This window comes from Eucyclogobius newberryi, unplaced genomic scaffold (assembly GCF_026437365.1).
Source record: "Eucyclogobius newberryi isolate DKJ021-1_F unplaced genomic scaffold, fEucNew1.0.hap1 SCAF_1, whole genome shotgun sequence".
In the NCBI taxonomy this organism is placed as follows: Eukaryota; Metazoa; Chordata; class Actinopteri; order Gobiiformes; family Gobiidae; genus Eucyclogobius; species Eucyclogobius newberryi.
The window spans coordinates 13,167,492-13,182,994 of record NW_027315723.1 but is presented as its reverse complement, the minus strand read 5'-3'; the positions used below and the strand labels follow the sequence as shown (position 1 = coordinate 13,182,994).

Here is a 15,503-nt window from a genome sequence, read left to right as displayed (position 1 = left end):
AAGTTCACTTTTTAATACTTGTAGGCTTGTAAACATCACATCTAATATTGCATGAGAATATTTTTTTTTAAACAGATCAAACAGTTCAAATGAAATACTTACAGTTACATATCAAGAGGTATTAAAATGTATAAAAGTCAAATTCATGAACGTTAAATGCCAGTGGGATATTGAGACCACATCGTTCTGATTATAAGGGTGTTTTTTGTGCTTCAGTCTCTTGTAAATGTCCAAAGGTTGATCATAAAAAGAATAACGTTGTTGGTTAAAATTGTGGTGGTGGGCCTGTAGCTGGAGCTGCGCAGAGGAGAACTGGAGGCAAAAATGGCGTTGCTTTCGTTTTGTGGGACCCAGAGGTTACAGATGTTCCCTTCGCAGCAGGAAGAACAAACCTTAAAAATGAAATCAAAGTTATTTACATTTCAGTGCAAGTTCTGTTTTATTTTCATATATATGTTTTTGTATTATTTAAGACATGTCCAATACATTATAGACTAGAAGTATTTGATAATCTATAATGTAATTAACCATAAACAACATTCAAGATATTTTGTACTGGCATAGGCAACTATCTGTGATATTGTATTGGCATAGTTCATTGTCATATTTGGTACATGTAGAATTAGCATCCCCCTTTAGTACATGCATGACATTCTTTTTGACTTTGGGGGCGACTCACTTGTTGTCCTTTATTAGCGAGGGGAGCACAGCCGGTGAAGAGACACTCGTGAAGACTGGCACAGCGCTTGGACACGGACAAACTGTTACCCCAGGAGTCCATAACGTGAAAAGTGTAGCAGTATCTGGTCTCTGCAAACATGTTTTAACCCTTAACCAGAATATGATGTGTAAAATAAATACAAGACAAACTTGACATTTAACCTTCGGGGCAGTAGAGATCAGGAGCCCAGCGGTTGCACTCGTAGTTGTCTCTGGCCTCTTGACACGTGAAGCACTTGAAGCTGCCGGGATGGGGAGTCGCTGAGGACAACAAAAGGATTATATAGAGCTACAATTTAAACACCACAGAATGTAATACTATTAATATTTTTTTAAGATTTGGCACTGTATTTAAAGGTGCACATTTTTGGTCTGCTTGTCTCTAGAGAGATGTTGCTGCTTTGCCTGGAATATTCCACAATGTCATTAAACATAGCTATCTCCATGAAGACAACCAGGCCGAGTTACAAGTCTGATATATAAAGTGAATTTCATGATTTTCAATTTTATTTCTATTCATTTCTTTATTTGTCCTATTAAAAAAACACCTGAAATTGAAAAAGTGAAAACTGTTTAAGGCCATACTGTGGAACATTACATGCACTTAGTGCACTTTTAAGCCAGTTCTGTATTTCATTTACTTTCAGGTCTATGTCCACAGCCAATAAATTCTGTTAGCAATTATTTTAGGGACTTGAGATGTAAATAAGCATTCATGCAATAATCCGGCATCAGCATCTTTCCTATGACTTTGATTTTGGTCAATATTTATCATTGTGCAAGATTTTGTTCTAGGTTTTAAAGCATTTCTGAGTATATATTGAAGCTAAGCTTCTTCTAAATATCTTTCTGTTGTGTCTCACGATTCTAGCATTTTAAAATTGATTTCAATACTAAAGAAAAGGGTCAATACTAAGGAATAGGCTCAAAACCAATTTCCATAGCAGAATGGTAGTAAAACAAACTAAGCTTTCATTTCAATACAAAATAATAGTACTTTCTTTAAAGCTCAAGATCATTCCAAAACTGTTAAATTTTGTCTTGTTTATGTGATCTATTTATTTATCTTATTTTTTTTTGACACTTGCTCAAATGTGTACCGGTATCTAGCTTTTATACTAGTTTTAGTATCGATTAGTGTCCGATTTTCAATATTTCTGTCTCATATACAGCATGTTCAGTGCAAGAAATACATTAAAGTTGCGAAGAGATTCCCCACAGGGACATGGGTGAGATCCTACTTGAAGGATGTAAGTGAACGATGTCCTTTGCAGTAAAGTCTCGGGCTTCAATGTCCTTGATCCATTTGGTCACAGTAGACAGAAGCAGGACACAAGCGGCAGGCCAAGACTTCATTGTGGGACTTCCAGACTGTAAACTACAAATGATAGCCTTTGTTTTTGGGGGAAGTGGTTTATTTGCAGAAAAATAATCATTGTTTTTGCAATGGCTTTCAAAACAGGTCAAAAGTTTTCATATTGCTCAAATAAAGGATGTATTAAATCATCTGCGCTGAAGAAACAATGCATCTAAAAAAGTCAAAAGGTGGCAGTAAAGACTACATGTTACGTTCTAGAACCAGATGGCACGTACAGTGATAGATGCACGTTATTGGGGCATGGATAATGCAAAGAAAACAAGCATTTAGGAGCACACTGCTGCGCCCCGGGGACACGCCACATAATATGAAGGCATGAAGACGTCTCAAGAAGTCAATGCACAAGATCTGGACTGGTCCCAGTTCAGAGGCAAAACCAGGTCATTGGCTTTAGCTCATATTAACTACATACGTCTATGTCAGAGCTATAGAGCCAAACACACTATACTAACATTTTGTCCAGATATAACTATAATATCTCTATAGCATATAAATACCTCATGTTAAACTTATTTGGCCAGTTAGGATGTATGTAGAAAAATGTTTGCAAGGATACATTCAAAGAGTATAGATTGGCCTTTTTAGTATTATTCTCCCATTCTGAACATTGCAGGTTTACTGAATTAATTGTATGTTTATTGTTTATGTATGTTGCCTGTTGAACATCAGGGGAAAAAGACATACATCATACAGTACATTATATATTAGTATTTGGTTAAGATGTTTATCAGAATCAGGAAAAGGTCGATAGCCTTTCAAAGAAAAATGTAACATAAAACAATGAATAATAGTGGTGAAATACAAAAAAAAAAAAAAAAAAAAAAAACAGGTGTTAGAACAAAAATGAACTTGGACTGAATATACATGCAAAACACAATGTTGCATGTGTTATTTTGCTTCACAATTGTTTTGGTGTATTTTGTACTGAATTAAATGTCAAAAAATGTGGCTTTCCAAATCCAGTCTGGCACTTGTGGTAATTAAGCTCCTTACAGTGGCACGGCTGGTGCATGGCTCTACTGTATGAAAGTGAGATTACCTTTGAACCAGAGTCTAGACCAGGCCCTCAAGAGCCGGATTAGCCCCCAAATCAGAGGGGGAGCCTTTATTAAACCCCGGCTTCAATCACGACAAAGTAACCTCTTCAGTTCCTGGGGTAATTGAATGTTAAGGGAAGCATAAAAGACTAAATCGTATTCCCTGACAACAGTGACAAATCTAATTAAAACGCGACGAGGACGTGCATAATAACATGCCTTTCAAAAATATAAATGCAAAAAATATATTTCGAAAATCAGACAGCAAAAGAGCCAACCAGACAGTAATTAATACTTAATACTGTCGCGTCTCTTTCTAGTTACACTTTCAGTCAATCCAATGAGCCAAACGCAAGTGCGCACACCAAGCCTACATTGTTTTACACACAAACAGCAAATAACAGCTTGTTTAACGTAATAACTGATGCTATGAAGTTTTTGGTGACATTTCCCCCCAAGCGCATTCAATTCAGTGATGTTTCTGTATGCTACAAATCTATAGACTAAACACAGATCTACTTTTCTACTATTTGAACATTCAGACAGAACTGGGCAGAAGTAGTCATTTAAATACACATTGTAATATTATAGGCTACAACCAAAATTAAGCTCACCTGCTTTATGCTGCAATTGGTTTAGGTGGATTGACAGAAAACTGTGTCGTGGTGGAGAGGGGGTCTTGACTCCTTTCAAGTCTGCAACGGATCGGACGTGCAAAATATATATATCTATATATATATATATATATGTTGCTGTTTTAGCGTCAAATCACCCTTCAGAGAAGATCGAGTTCAAATGCATCGCACTGAGAGAGCATAAAACATTGATTTCTGCATTAAAGACACTAAATAATTCAATATGTTTATTAGACCCGCCTTCAACATGTTTTCTTCATGATGATTGGCTGCGTGAGCAATCAATCACGTCGGCCTGTCAAGCCCTCGTTTCTTCAAGTGAACTTTAATAAGAACGGTTATTGTTTCAAAATAAAAAAAAATTTAAAAAAACAGCGAGAAGTGTTATTTGGTTTTATTTGACAGAATCACGACATTGACAGAAACAAACTAATTCTACGTAAATTATATAGTGTACATTTTCTGTTGATTTAACCATATAATTTTGTTGTTAATATTGCATAGAAAAAACGGATTTATTTTATTTTTAACCGGAAGTTAATATATAATATTTGATGGGTTAGCTTGACAACGCTTTTTTCTAGCTTCCTGTTGTGGAAGTTCATTGATAATGTCGTGGAAAAGGTTGCAGTGAAACCGGAGAATTACTGAAGACAACTTGTTACTAGGACTTTGATGCTTGGGCGCGTTAAAAGGTAAAGATGAAAGCGTGAGTGTTGCTAAATGCCGATAAAATGATCTAGACATGCTAAAAGCGTTCACTTGCAGCAGGTGCTAGTTTGTGTAATATTACTCGTTCAACACAAAATCAATAATCCTTTTGGTATGAACAGTTCTCCCGATGAGATCGCTGTTGTTTTCGCACGTATGATTAAAGTTAGGCAGTGCAAATTCATGAATATTAAGTGTATGTGAGTGACTTCCTGCTCAAATGCTGGTGTTGTTTACCGTGTTGAAAGCTGCAAGTCAGAGCTGCGTCATGTCATTGTTATTGTGGGCTAGGTGTGGAAGTATAATACTAACATAAGAAACAGGTAAGATTCTTGTATATCGATGCTTTGTAATACTTTACATTGCAGTATAAACAGACCTACTATTTTCAATTACAAAATATATTCAGTAGTTATTTAAAGTTGGCAAAAGTATTCTTTACATCAGGCTAGTCACTATATCAATAGTGGACTTTTATTGTTTGTTCAAGCAAGTATATTTGTTTTGTTTTTTTCTTTTCCTGTCTTTCACGACTAACTTGTGATATGATTATGAAATAGTTTTTGCAATATTAGCAAAACTGGGAAAACACTCAACTAACACATGTTGCTTAGTTATTGTAGTTTTGCCTACTACCTTCAATTAGAAGTGCACTTTGTTAGGGCCGCATCGCTGTCATATCAGGTGACTCTACCATGGAAATGACTCATTCACATTAGTCAAGATTTAAAACCTCAAAGGAAAAGACTTGTTCACTTTCCCTTCCTCAAGGGCAACCCGGTACTTTCTACCTATCATGTGTTTCACTTCTGCATGGTTGACAAGTTCCGTTATATTGCAATTTACATAGATCAGATCAAATTGTCTTTTTGCTGAATTGAATTAGTTGCACTTCTTTATGAGTATTTCATATTCCTGCACTCTAAACCTTACCCATTTACAAGTTATTCATACAACATTTTAGTTTTCGTAATAGTCTAAGGAAAGGCATGGCAAGTTTAAATTGTAGAGGACAATTTGTACACAAAACAATTCAAAGTGCTTCACACCACAGGAAAAAATGCATTCAAATCACAAAGACATGACAGAAATCACATAACGGTTTAAGACCTAAAAGAGAAGAGTGCGAAAAAAAACCCTTTCAGTCATATGCACAGCTAAACAAAGAGTAGAGTCCACACATACAATTGACACATACAAATGACATAGTTGGCCGATATTCAATTCTATTTTTCAACTTTTCTGTGCAATGTGGCTGTAAATGTTTCAGTTGATGTTGACAGGAAAATGAAATGAACAAAAGATAAATAAAAATAAATAGATCATCTCAGTTTATCTTCTCTACCATTTTGAAGCTTTTCTTTCAAGATTTTTCTTTTTGTAAATTATACTCAATTTACTCCTTTTGTGTGTAGTAGAAAAAGCTTCAGTTGTAGTCATCTGGACTCAGTTTGAAAAAATAGACGTTTCGACTCTCATCCAAGAGTCATTGTCAATAACAGAATTTAGGTCGAGAACTCCGATATTAATACTGTTCTGTGGTAAGACCCGCCCATTGGGAGGAGCCTTCCTGAAGTAGAAAGAGTTGTTTGTTTCAACAGAAACAACTCTTTCTACTTCAGGAAGGCTCCTCCCAATGGGCGGGTCTTACCACAGAACAGTATTAATATCGGAGTTCTCGACCTAAATTCTGTTATTGACAATGACTCTTGGATGAGAGTCGAAACGTCTATTTTTTCAAACTGAGTCCAGATGACTACAACTGAAGCTTTTTCTACTATGGAACACGCCTGGACGAATGAGGGATTACACCGACATCCTTTTGTGTGTCTTCAAAACAACAATCTTGATTCTGGTCGCTTAGAAACATTAGAACAATTACATGGAACAAAATACCGCTGGTTCTATTAGACAAAAAGTAAACGCTCATCGGTTCCCGTAGAAACAATATGTCTCAGATCAGCCTCAATTTAACTCATGGATCTAACTCTTATGAATATGTGTAATAAGTTGGCATGAACAAACTTTTGTGTGTGTGTTTTTTTTTCCTTCAGGATGTTGCTTGTGGGCACACTGCTGGGTTTCCTGTTTGTGCTTGCAGCTGTAGTTTCTGGCACAGATGAAGTAGGTCCGACTGGTCCTCCTCCCCTCCTGCTCGTCTCTTTTGACGGTTTTCGGGCAGACTACCTCAAAAGGTTCCCCATGCCTAACCTGAAGAGCCTGTACAGCCAAGGCGTCCTGGTGGAGCAGATGACCAACGTCTTTGTCACCAAAACCTTTCCAAACCACTACAGTCTGGTAAATCTAAACTTGACCATGCACACACATGATACAGAGTCGGAGAAAGTGCATTGAACAGGAGAAAAATGTCTACAACAACATTTATTAAATGTAACCAATCAATTATTAGAATGATCAGAGACTGTTTAAATAATACATTCCAGTAACTTGAAGCTGAGGTAACCAACTTAATTGTTGTAAATGAGTAAAAAAAAATGTTTTCCCGCTATAGAGTATTATAAAAAACGAGATTTGTGACAAATCAGATCACGCTGACACTCTCTGCATCCAACAAGTATTTTAGTGATAGCAACCCCAGAAGAAAGAGCTGTAGACAGCACTAGAATTGATGAGAAAGGTCTGACTGTAGCCAAGTCTGTGACATGTTGAGTGGAGCGCCACTAGCACCACATCTGGTTTGGTTAATCAACCCCTAACACATACCCTTTACCTACTTGACATGTAGTTTTCCTAAATGAATACATTTGACCCATTTGAGTAAAAAAAAAAAGCAGCTGGACTCTCTTTTCGCGTTTTGACTGTTCTAAAGTCAAGCACACAAAATGAATGAGCAAGTGGGACAAATGCAAATTTTACTGAGCACAATTTCATGAATACAAGAAGACTAGCTTCTATCTTTCCCTCTGCCGTTGGACTCATGAACACTTTTAAACACCTGCCACTTTGACAATTCAATCAATCTCTCACTGCACTGTTCACTTTCTGCTCTACATCTGTATATTTAACTGTCCATTTTGTTTACATATTAAACCCATTTTCATCTTATAGTAAAAAAATTAAATTGTTTTTCTTCAATGCATGCCCTATTTGATTCTATATATGTTGTTTTTTGTCATTGTTCATCATTTTATGTTGCACCGAATCACCAAAGCAAGTTCCTATGTTTGTGATTTTTTTCTCATTGACAATGGCAATAAACCTTTTCTGATTCTGAATCTTCATAAGAAAGAAAGTCATTGATATCAATTAAAGTATGTATTCATAATGTTATACCAAATCTTTCTTTGTGTTTCCAGGTAACAGGGCTGTATGCTGAGTCCCACGGTATCATGGCCAGTAACATGTACGACCCAGACACCAATAAGCACTTCCACATTTCAAACAACACTGACCCGTCGTGGTGGAACGAGGCTGAACCCCTCTGGATTACGGCCTTGGACTCCGGCTACAAAACGGCAGCCATGATGTGGCCCGGATCAGACGTTCTGATTCATAACCGGACTGCCACTCACTACTTTTCATACAACCCACATATGACGTTCAGAGAGAGAGTGGGCAACGTGACCAAGTGGATGAAAGGAGATGGCAAGGTTTGTTTATTAGCATCACCATTAGCCATCACCTTGACATTGGATATTCTTCCTGGTATCCACAGCTTATAAACACACAGCTAACATTTATTACTTTACATTACACAGTATAGCATAACAATACCCAATTTAGAATGCATAAAAGGTGTTTGAACTGGTTTTAAAATGTCATTTTTATATTTTACTTAATTTATTTATTTTTTACTCCCTCTTAATTGTTCCTTCTTTACTGGTTCTTTCGATCATGACTTCACGTGTCAGTTGTTAAGTATTTTCTATTAGTTACTGGCTTTTTACATCAATACTACTTTTTTTAAAAATACAGTTGAGTAATTCATAAAAGTACATTTTAAAAACTTAAATATTTGCTTTATTCCTTAGGAAGAAGGGGTGAAATTTGCTGCTCTGTACTGGGAACAGCCGGACATTACGGGACACAGATATGGGCCTGAAAACACCACGATGATGAGCCAGGGTCTCAAAGAGGTACAGTCTGCGTCCCTAAACCCTGTTATGCCACACAGCCGCCACGTTGCATTGGTGGCTATGCTAACAAACAATATAACAATATATTTTTCACAATTAGGGTAAGGTTAGGTTTAGGAGCAGTTAATTTTGTTAATATTATGGCTTTGGGACAGGTTTGCTAACCGGTTCAGACAACATGGCGGAGTAAGTAAAATATGTATGTAAAGTAGTTATTCCCACTACTACCACAGCTAGTGTAGTGCCACTATAAAAACTAGTGCTGCTACTTTACTAATATTAGAAAAATAACTGCTGCTACTACTACTTTTTGTAATGTACCCTTAATGCTAGTGCTGCTAATACGAATACACATGGTTTGCCTGAATTACAAAATAATTTGGCACAGTTTCTTGCGACATGGTTCTCAATGTCAAAGTCAAATTTATTTATAGAGCACATTTAAAACAACCTCAGCAGAGCAAAGTGCTGTACAGACAGTAGTAAGACGTTACAATGGTAAATAAGAAAAATACGGATTTAATAACATCAATAAAAGATTACGACACATGAGCCAAAATCCAAAAATCCAAAGCAAAAAAATGTTCCACAGTTTAGTGGCCACCACTGAAAAGGCTCGATCTCCTCTTGATACAAGCCTAGACTTCAGGACAGTTAGGAGGAGCTGATCTGTTGGGCTCTGGAAGAGAACGGCAGGACATTTGAAAACAAACAGTAACATCTTAAAATGGATTCTGAAAGCCACTGGGAGCCAGTGCAAAGAAGAAAGAATAGGAGTGATGTGCTCCTGTTTCCGTTGTGTCACTAATACCAAATATATATAATATTTTTGGGGGTTCTGTCTTAGAATAATATCATATACATTACAAATGGATTCCGTAACTATAATTGATGGATCGATACTGGCTTTTTCTCGCAATCTGAGCGAGAGCGAGGCATTAGAACAATCTATAACATAATCAATTCCCTTTTTCATTTGTCTTTTGATAGCTAATTGATTGTTAATAACTATTTTAATTGTAAGTAAAGTTTGATGAAAAGTGCTAAAACTAAAGGTTATTACTATCGCTTGCTTGTAGGTGGATGATGACATTGGCCTGCTGATCTCCGAGCTGAAGATGGCCGGACTTTGGGGACAGATAAACGTGATAATTACCAGCGACCACGGCATGACTCAGTGCTCCCCCGACCGACTCATACAACTGGACAAGTGTCTCGGGCCAGATAACTACACGCTGGTGGACTTAACACCTGTGGCAGCGCTCATCCCAAAACAAAGTACTGTCCTGCTTTAAAGAGAGGACTAGGCCATGGATTTGGTTAGACCTAGTTTAGACCTGGTTTGCACGTAGTTCTGGAATATTTAAAAATGTATCATGTGATGTTCTAGCTTTGCCTGGAATGTTCCACAGAATGACATTGAACGTATCCGTCTCTATCAAGATGAGCAGCTCACAGTAAGAATGCATGTTTTCAAAGTGTTTTTTGTAATTAAACAAATGCCAGAGAGATAAGTTTAATGTCATACTCTGGAACATCCTAGGCAGTGCAATAGATCTCCATGGAGACAAGCAGGTGAACCCCCCCACCTGAAATGTTCCATGGTGCATCTTTAATACTGGTTTAGTGGTGGATTATACTTGGTTTAGTTCTGTAATAGACTGTGTTTGGATATAATTTTGTCCTAGTTTAGAGCTAATTTAGTCCCAGGTTAGTCACATAATTTAGACCTAGTTTAAAGCTGGTTTAGAAGGCAAAACATACCCTTAAACACTACTAATTTATTGTTGTGATATATTGGGAATTTACTTGTTTTATTGTTGCACCTTTAAATTCTAAATTATACTTTTAAGTAAAAAGTAGCTGGATAGCTGTAATCCTTACAATAGTTTAGTTTAGTCCAAATTTTAATCAAACTTTAACCCTAGTTTAATCTCAGTTTAGGGTCAATTTAGTCCCTGGTTTATTCCCAGTTTAGTCCCACTTTATTTCCTAGTTTAGTCCAAATTTAGTCTCACTTTATTCCCTGGTTTAGTCCCACTTTATTCCCTGGTTTAGTCCCAGTTTAGTCCCACTTTATTCCCTGGTTTAGTCACAATTTAGTCTCAGTTTAATCCCAGTTTAGTCCCAGTTTAGTCTCACTTTAGTCCCAGTTTAATCCCAGTTTAATCCCAGTTTAGTCCCAGTTTAGTCCCAGTTTAGTCCCAGTTTAGTCCCAGTTTAGTCCCAGTTTAGAGTCACTTTAGTCTCACTTTAGTCCCAGTTAAATCCTAGTTTAGTCTCACTTCATCCTCTAGTTTGGTCCTGGTTTTGTCCCAACTTAGTCCCACTTTATTCCCTGGTTTAGTCCCAGTTTAGTCCCAGTTTAGTCCCAGTTTAGTCCCAGTTTAGTCCCAGTTTAGTCCCAGTTTAGTCTCACTTTAGTCTCACTTTAGTCTCACTTCATCCTTCACGTTTAGTCCTCGTTTAGTCCTCGTTTAGTCCCTGTTTAGTCCCCGTTTAGTCCCACTTCATCCTTCACGTTTAGTCCCCGTTTAGTCCATGTTTAGTCCCCGTTTAGTCCCACTTCATCCCCTAGTTTAGTCCTAGTTTAGTCCTAGTTTAGTCCTAGTTTAGTCCTGGTTTAGTCCTGGTTTAGTCCAGGATTTTGCATGGTCCTAGTTTGTAGCTTAATCCAGTCCTTGTTGAAAATGTATTCACTGTTGTGCAAATCTGTTCCACAAGTTCCAAAATGAAGGCACCTCCCATGCTTTATGTTTTACTCGTGCAGACACAACAGCCGTCTTCAATCTGCTGAAAAACTGCCATTCTCACATGACCGCTTATCTGAAGGAGTCCATCCCAGAGAGGCTGCACTATCGGAACAATCACCGCGTTCAGCCGATTATCCTCGTCGCTGACGAAGGCTGGACCATCGTGCAGACGGGGAATGTGCTGCACAGACGTACGCTGTTCTGCAGTTTGACTCGAACTATTGTGGCGTGTGATTAGGTTTAAAACAGACACATTCTTCTTTAGCTATCTCAACTTTACTTCATTTAAATGTTTAAAAACATGTTTTTAATTAAGAAAGAGCTGCACAGAGCAACAGTAACATACACAGGAATGCTCAGTTAATTTATCTAATCTTAGAATTTTACAACCCTGAAAAAAATCTAGTAAAAATAATACCATAAAATTGCAATAATTAAATAGATATATAATTAAAATACAAAATAAATCAGAATGTAAGATCCGAAGTTCATTGCTCATGTTTACTGTCATTTTTGTTTCTTTATTTGTATTTATTTATTTCAGTTGTTTATGTCATAGCCGCCAAAAAGATGACACTGGTTCTGATCATTTCTTCATCAAATGATAGTTCAATCTGTTTCATACATTCTTGGCTACTAAATAAGCAATACATAAATCTAATCAACTACTCTATTGTGTTTTAGTGGGTGACCATGGCTATGACAACTCCTTACCCAGCATGCACCCCTTCCTGGCAGCGGTTGGCCCCAGTTTTCGTCAGGGATATCGGATCGGTTCTATTGAAACTGTCGACATTTACCCGCTCATGTGCCACCTCCTGTCGGTGAACGGGAGGCCCAACAACGGCACGCTAAGCCACACTCGGTGCATGATGGCCGGGGAGAAGTGCTGGGACGTCCCCCTGGTCGTCGGTCTGGTGGTGGGCGTGCTGCTCCTGCTGAGTTCTGTTACTGGTGAGTTATCAATGTCCACAACAGGCTGCAATAAACAACCGTTGTCTTTGAAACCCAATTATTTCCATTGCATAATATGTCTCCTTTAATGTATTTTGCAATGAAGATAGAAATTGATTTAATTTGATTGTTTCTTTGACAGTTCTGTTCAGATTCCTGGGCAGGAGACGTCCTCAGTCCATCAGAGATTTCCAAAGACTCAATATTGACGACGATGACGATGATCCTCTTTTGGAGTAACTTAGAGTGAACTTTCAGGGTTACAAAATGAGTTGCACTTTACGACAACTTCAAGATGGGTACACTGGATACAACTATTTTAAATGGCTTTTTGACTACGACACTGAGGGCTGCTGTTTGGTGTAAATGTTTCTGATATTTATTTTCATTTAAAGGATTCTCTTACGCCGAGTGTACACCTAATGCGAGGCAAGTTGGGCATTTATTTTGAGCGGGTTGGTGACAGACGGCCTATTGCTCCAACATCGCATTAGGTGTACACCCGGTGTTAAAGGAATAAAATGTTCATGGGAAAATGTGAGTAAAAAGATAAATATTGTCTTTGTTAGTTGCTATTTTTATGGCCAGCTATAAGAGCTGTACATTTTTTTAGATGGTTTCAACCAAAATGTTGATCATTTAACTTGTTTTTTACTAGTTGTTTTGTTATGCAGCCAGGGGAGGGCGCCATACATAAACGTAATGACCCAATCCAAAAGTAACACAAATAATTCCTGTTTCAAATGGAAATTTTAGACAAGGGAAGATTTATGCTTTTTTCTGTTTCATTTGGCCTTTTTGATATTATTAGTCTTGCCAAGTCCTCTTTGGAATTTCAGGTAAAAGATACTTCCATGAAACTGCAAGACTAAAAATATAAAGGGAGTTTGAATTAAATGTATTTATATTATTATTTTATTACATACATTATTTTAATTGTGTATATATATATTATTTATAATCTGTTACATTTGAATCAGGATTTCATGTTATTGCCTCGGGCTTGGCTTTTTTCAAGGTCACACTGACACACATAGGAAACAAAGGAAAGAGCCATATTTGTAATTTACGTTTTACATCTCGTCTTAATATATGCAAAATAAGTAAAATTGCAAACTTGGACAATCAATGACTAATGTGACTTATGAAATCCATGTGTATGGAATGTATGAGTCGAAGGGTGCGTTCAAAGTACAGTTCAGTCCTGATGTGGACCATAGCCTGGTCCTGCTCTTGTCCCGTTGCCCTGCTTGAAGCTGTACTTTTGACCAATTTAACATTACATGCATGTTGTCTGTGGTCAAGAATGTAATTATTCCTGCCGACATAATAATTCTCATTCTTTCATTTGTGGAAATGTATGAATAATTAAATAAATTAAATTGTTTTTTTTATTTAATAGTAGCTAATTCGCCTGTGCATGTGGATAGGATAGTCACTCAAATTCTTTGACACTTTTTTTTCTTACTCAAATAGAAATTTGTGGTTACTTTATTTACCTTATTGAAACTCCTGGTCCAAGTTCAACTGCAACTAAACACAAGTTATTTTGAATAACTTGCAACTCGTTTCTTTTCCCGTATTTGTAAACTACTAATTCTAAAGTCTACTGAATGAATCGATATAGAAATGTCACTTTCTACACTTCCTTTACCCATCAAACAATTTTCAGTGTACTGTGAGTGCATTTTGCCTTGACAATCTACTTGTTACTGGGGGAAAAAAACGTTTTTAAATGTTTTATAAATCTTGTATGCTGCACCAATGAGTTGTTTGTACAATTCACATTGTCTTGTAAGTTTGAATGTTGCTGCCTATTGCACACTTAAACATTTGTTACTATGCAAATTATGGCCCTTGAAATAAATTTGTGCCACAATTGAGATTTTAAATGAATAAGTAAATAATAAATGAAAAAAAAAAAAAAAAAATCACCAGTGACAATTTCTGTATTTTATTAAATAAAAAATATTTGAAAGTGAATGGCAACTCCACACAAACACACTTTGAAAAATTATTTTTTTTATATATATATATATATATATATATATATGTTTTTATCTCCATCGCAGTCACGTTACAATGTAGTAAATATAGAAAATCAAACTCAATACTGACGCGTATAATACATTTTTCTACGGTGTTCAAAATCTGTCATAGGTTCTGATATTTGTAATATTGTAAATCTCTTCACAGATAAATAGATTTCTGGAGGTAACAAAAATAACACGTTTGCTAACACTGGCCCCTTTTAAAAATATCATCTTTCCAAGACACATATATGTTACAGACAAACTTCAGATATTTCTTGCCTTTTATGAATGGGGAAATTTATTTTTGGAAACATTCTGAGTGACTTGGGAATTTCGCGTAGATTCCTGATATTGTTTTGAATGAGCTGATGCAGGAGCAGTTTGAATGATGACAGTAGCCATTGTAAGACTAAAAAGCCATAGCAGAAGAATACCAGGCAACCATAATTAAATTGTATTAGATAATTTGACAGTTCTTAATACACTATTCAAACCAATTCCTACCATAGGCATTTTAATTTACTGATTGCTTCTTCCTATTAAGTTTTGTAGACGGCTCTCTGGGCTCTATCTAAAGTCGTAAATTGTTGTGTGTGGTTTGAAAAAAGTAGTTATTGGTGACAAATTAATAGCATAAAAAAGTAATAGCAAAAAAAATGCAAATATGGATTAATTTCTGGTTTGTTTCTGGTATACCTAAAATATTTTAGGTATATTTTAGGATTTACACTTAAAAATTGGCGTCCTTCTTGACAAAATTCAATTCAATCTAATTCCATCTAAATATTTTTGATGATAAAAAGGAGATTAACTTAAAATTATTAGATGGAAAAAAATGTTTTGTCTTGACCAGCCACCTTAAAAAAGCTTCTACTTGATATACATTCATCAAATTTCCAGAAGTTTCCATTTGATTTTCAACCTATAACCTCAGATATCAACAAATTAGCGTCACAATTCAAAATGGCTGCCTGTAAATATCCTCTGCAGACTTCCAGTTGTCTCTATACATCTATTTGAGTGGTTCTACTCAATGACGACACAGTGGCACAGACTCCTACAGACAGCACAGTCACTTCTCTGGTCGTACATTCTCATATTAATTACCAACATTTACAAGTGGCACATATTTGACAGAAAAGAGCTACTATAAGCCAACAAATACCTCCAAACGTTTGTACAAAA

General features: G+C 36.5%; 2 protein-coding genes across 3 annotated transcripts; one reads left to right on the top strand and one right to left on the bottom strand.

Moving 5' to 3' along the window:
* Positions 1-31: 31 nt before the first annotated feature.
* Positions 32-2,094, bottom strand: LOC140364664 (ly6/PLAUR domain-containing protein 6-like). Its single transcript, XM_072450935.1, has 4 exons — positions 1,962-2,094; positions 883-981; positions 680-810; positions 32-392 (listed from the first exon to the last, which is right to left on the bottom strand). Exons 1-4 carry the CDS (start codon positions 2,074-2,076, stop codon positions 213-215), a joined length of 525 nt encoding a protein of 174 aa, XP_072307036.1. The 5' UTR covers positions 2,077-2,094; the 3' UTR covers positions 32-212.
* Positions 2,095-4,351: 2,257 nt separating this feature from the next.
* enpp4 (ectonucleotide pyrophosphatase/phosphodiesterase 4) lies at positions 4,352-14,216 on the top strand. 2 transcript variants are annotated; one of them, XM_072465029.1, is made up of 8 exons: positions 4,352-4,465; positions 6,536-6,779; positions 7,799-8,092; positions 8,474-8,578; positions 9,658-9,856; positions 11,349-11,522; positions 12,016-12,285; positions 12,428-14,216. In XM_072465029.1, the coding sequence occupies exons 1-8, from the start codon at positions 4,446-4,448 to the stop codon at positions 12,523-12,525; spliced, it is 1,404 nt and encodes a 467-aa protein (XP_072321130.1). In that variant the 5' UTR covers positions 4,352-4,445; the 3' UTR covers positions 12,526-14,216. The 2 variants fall into 2 exon arrangements, with proteins under 2 accessions (XP_072321130.1, XP_072321205.1); XM_072465104.1 differs by having other exon boundaries at positions 4,354-4,479.
* Positions 14,217-15,503: the final 1,287 nt, after the last annotated feature.

Bases quoted from the DNA above. Each gene is read 5' to 3' on its own strand.
- enpp4 (XM_072465029.1), top strand. From the start codon at position 4,446: ATGCTTGGGCGCGTTAAAAG. The intron at 6,780-7,798 runs GTAAATCTAAAC...TTGTGTTTCCAG, and splicing joins TTCCAAACCACTACAGTCTG to GTAACAGGGCTGTATGCTGA. The intron at 11,523-12,015 runs GTACGCTGTTCT...ATTGTGTTTTAG, and splicing joins GGGGAATGTGCTGCACAGAC to TGGGTGACCATGGCTATGAC.
- LOC140364664 (XM_072450935.1), bottom strand. From the start codon at position 2,076: ATGAAGTCTTGGCCTGCCGCTTGTGTCCTGCTTCTGTCTACTGTGACC. The intron at 811-882 runs GTTAAATGTCAA...ACATGTTTGCAG, and splicing joins TGATCTCTACTGCCCCGAAG to AGACCAGATACTGCTACACT. The intron at 393-679 runs GTGAGTCGCCCC...TTCATTTTTAAG, and splicing joins TCGCTAATAAAGGACAACAA to GTTTGTTCTTCCTGCTGCGA.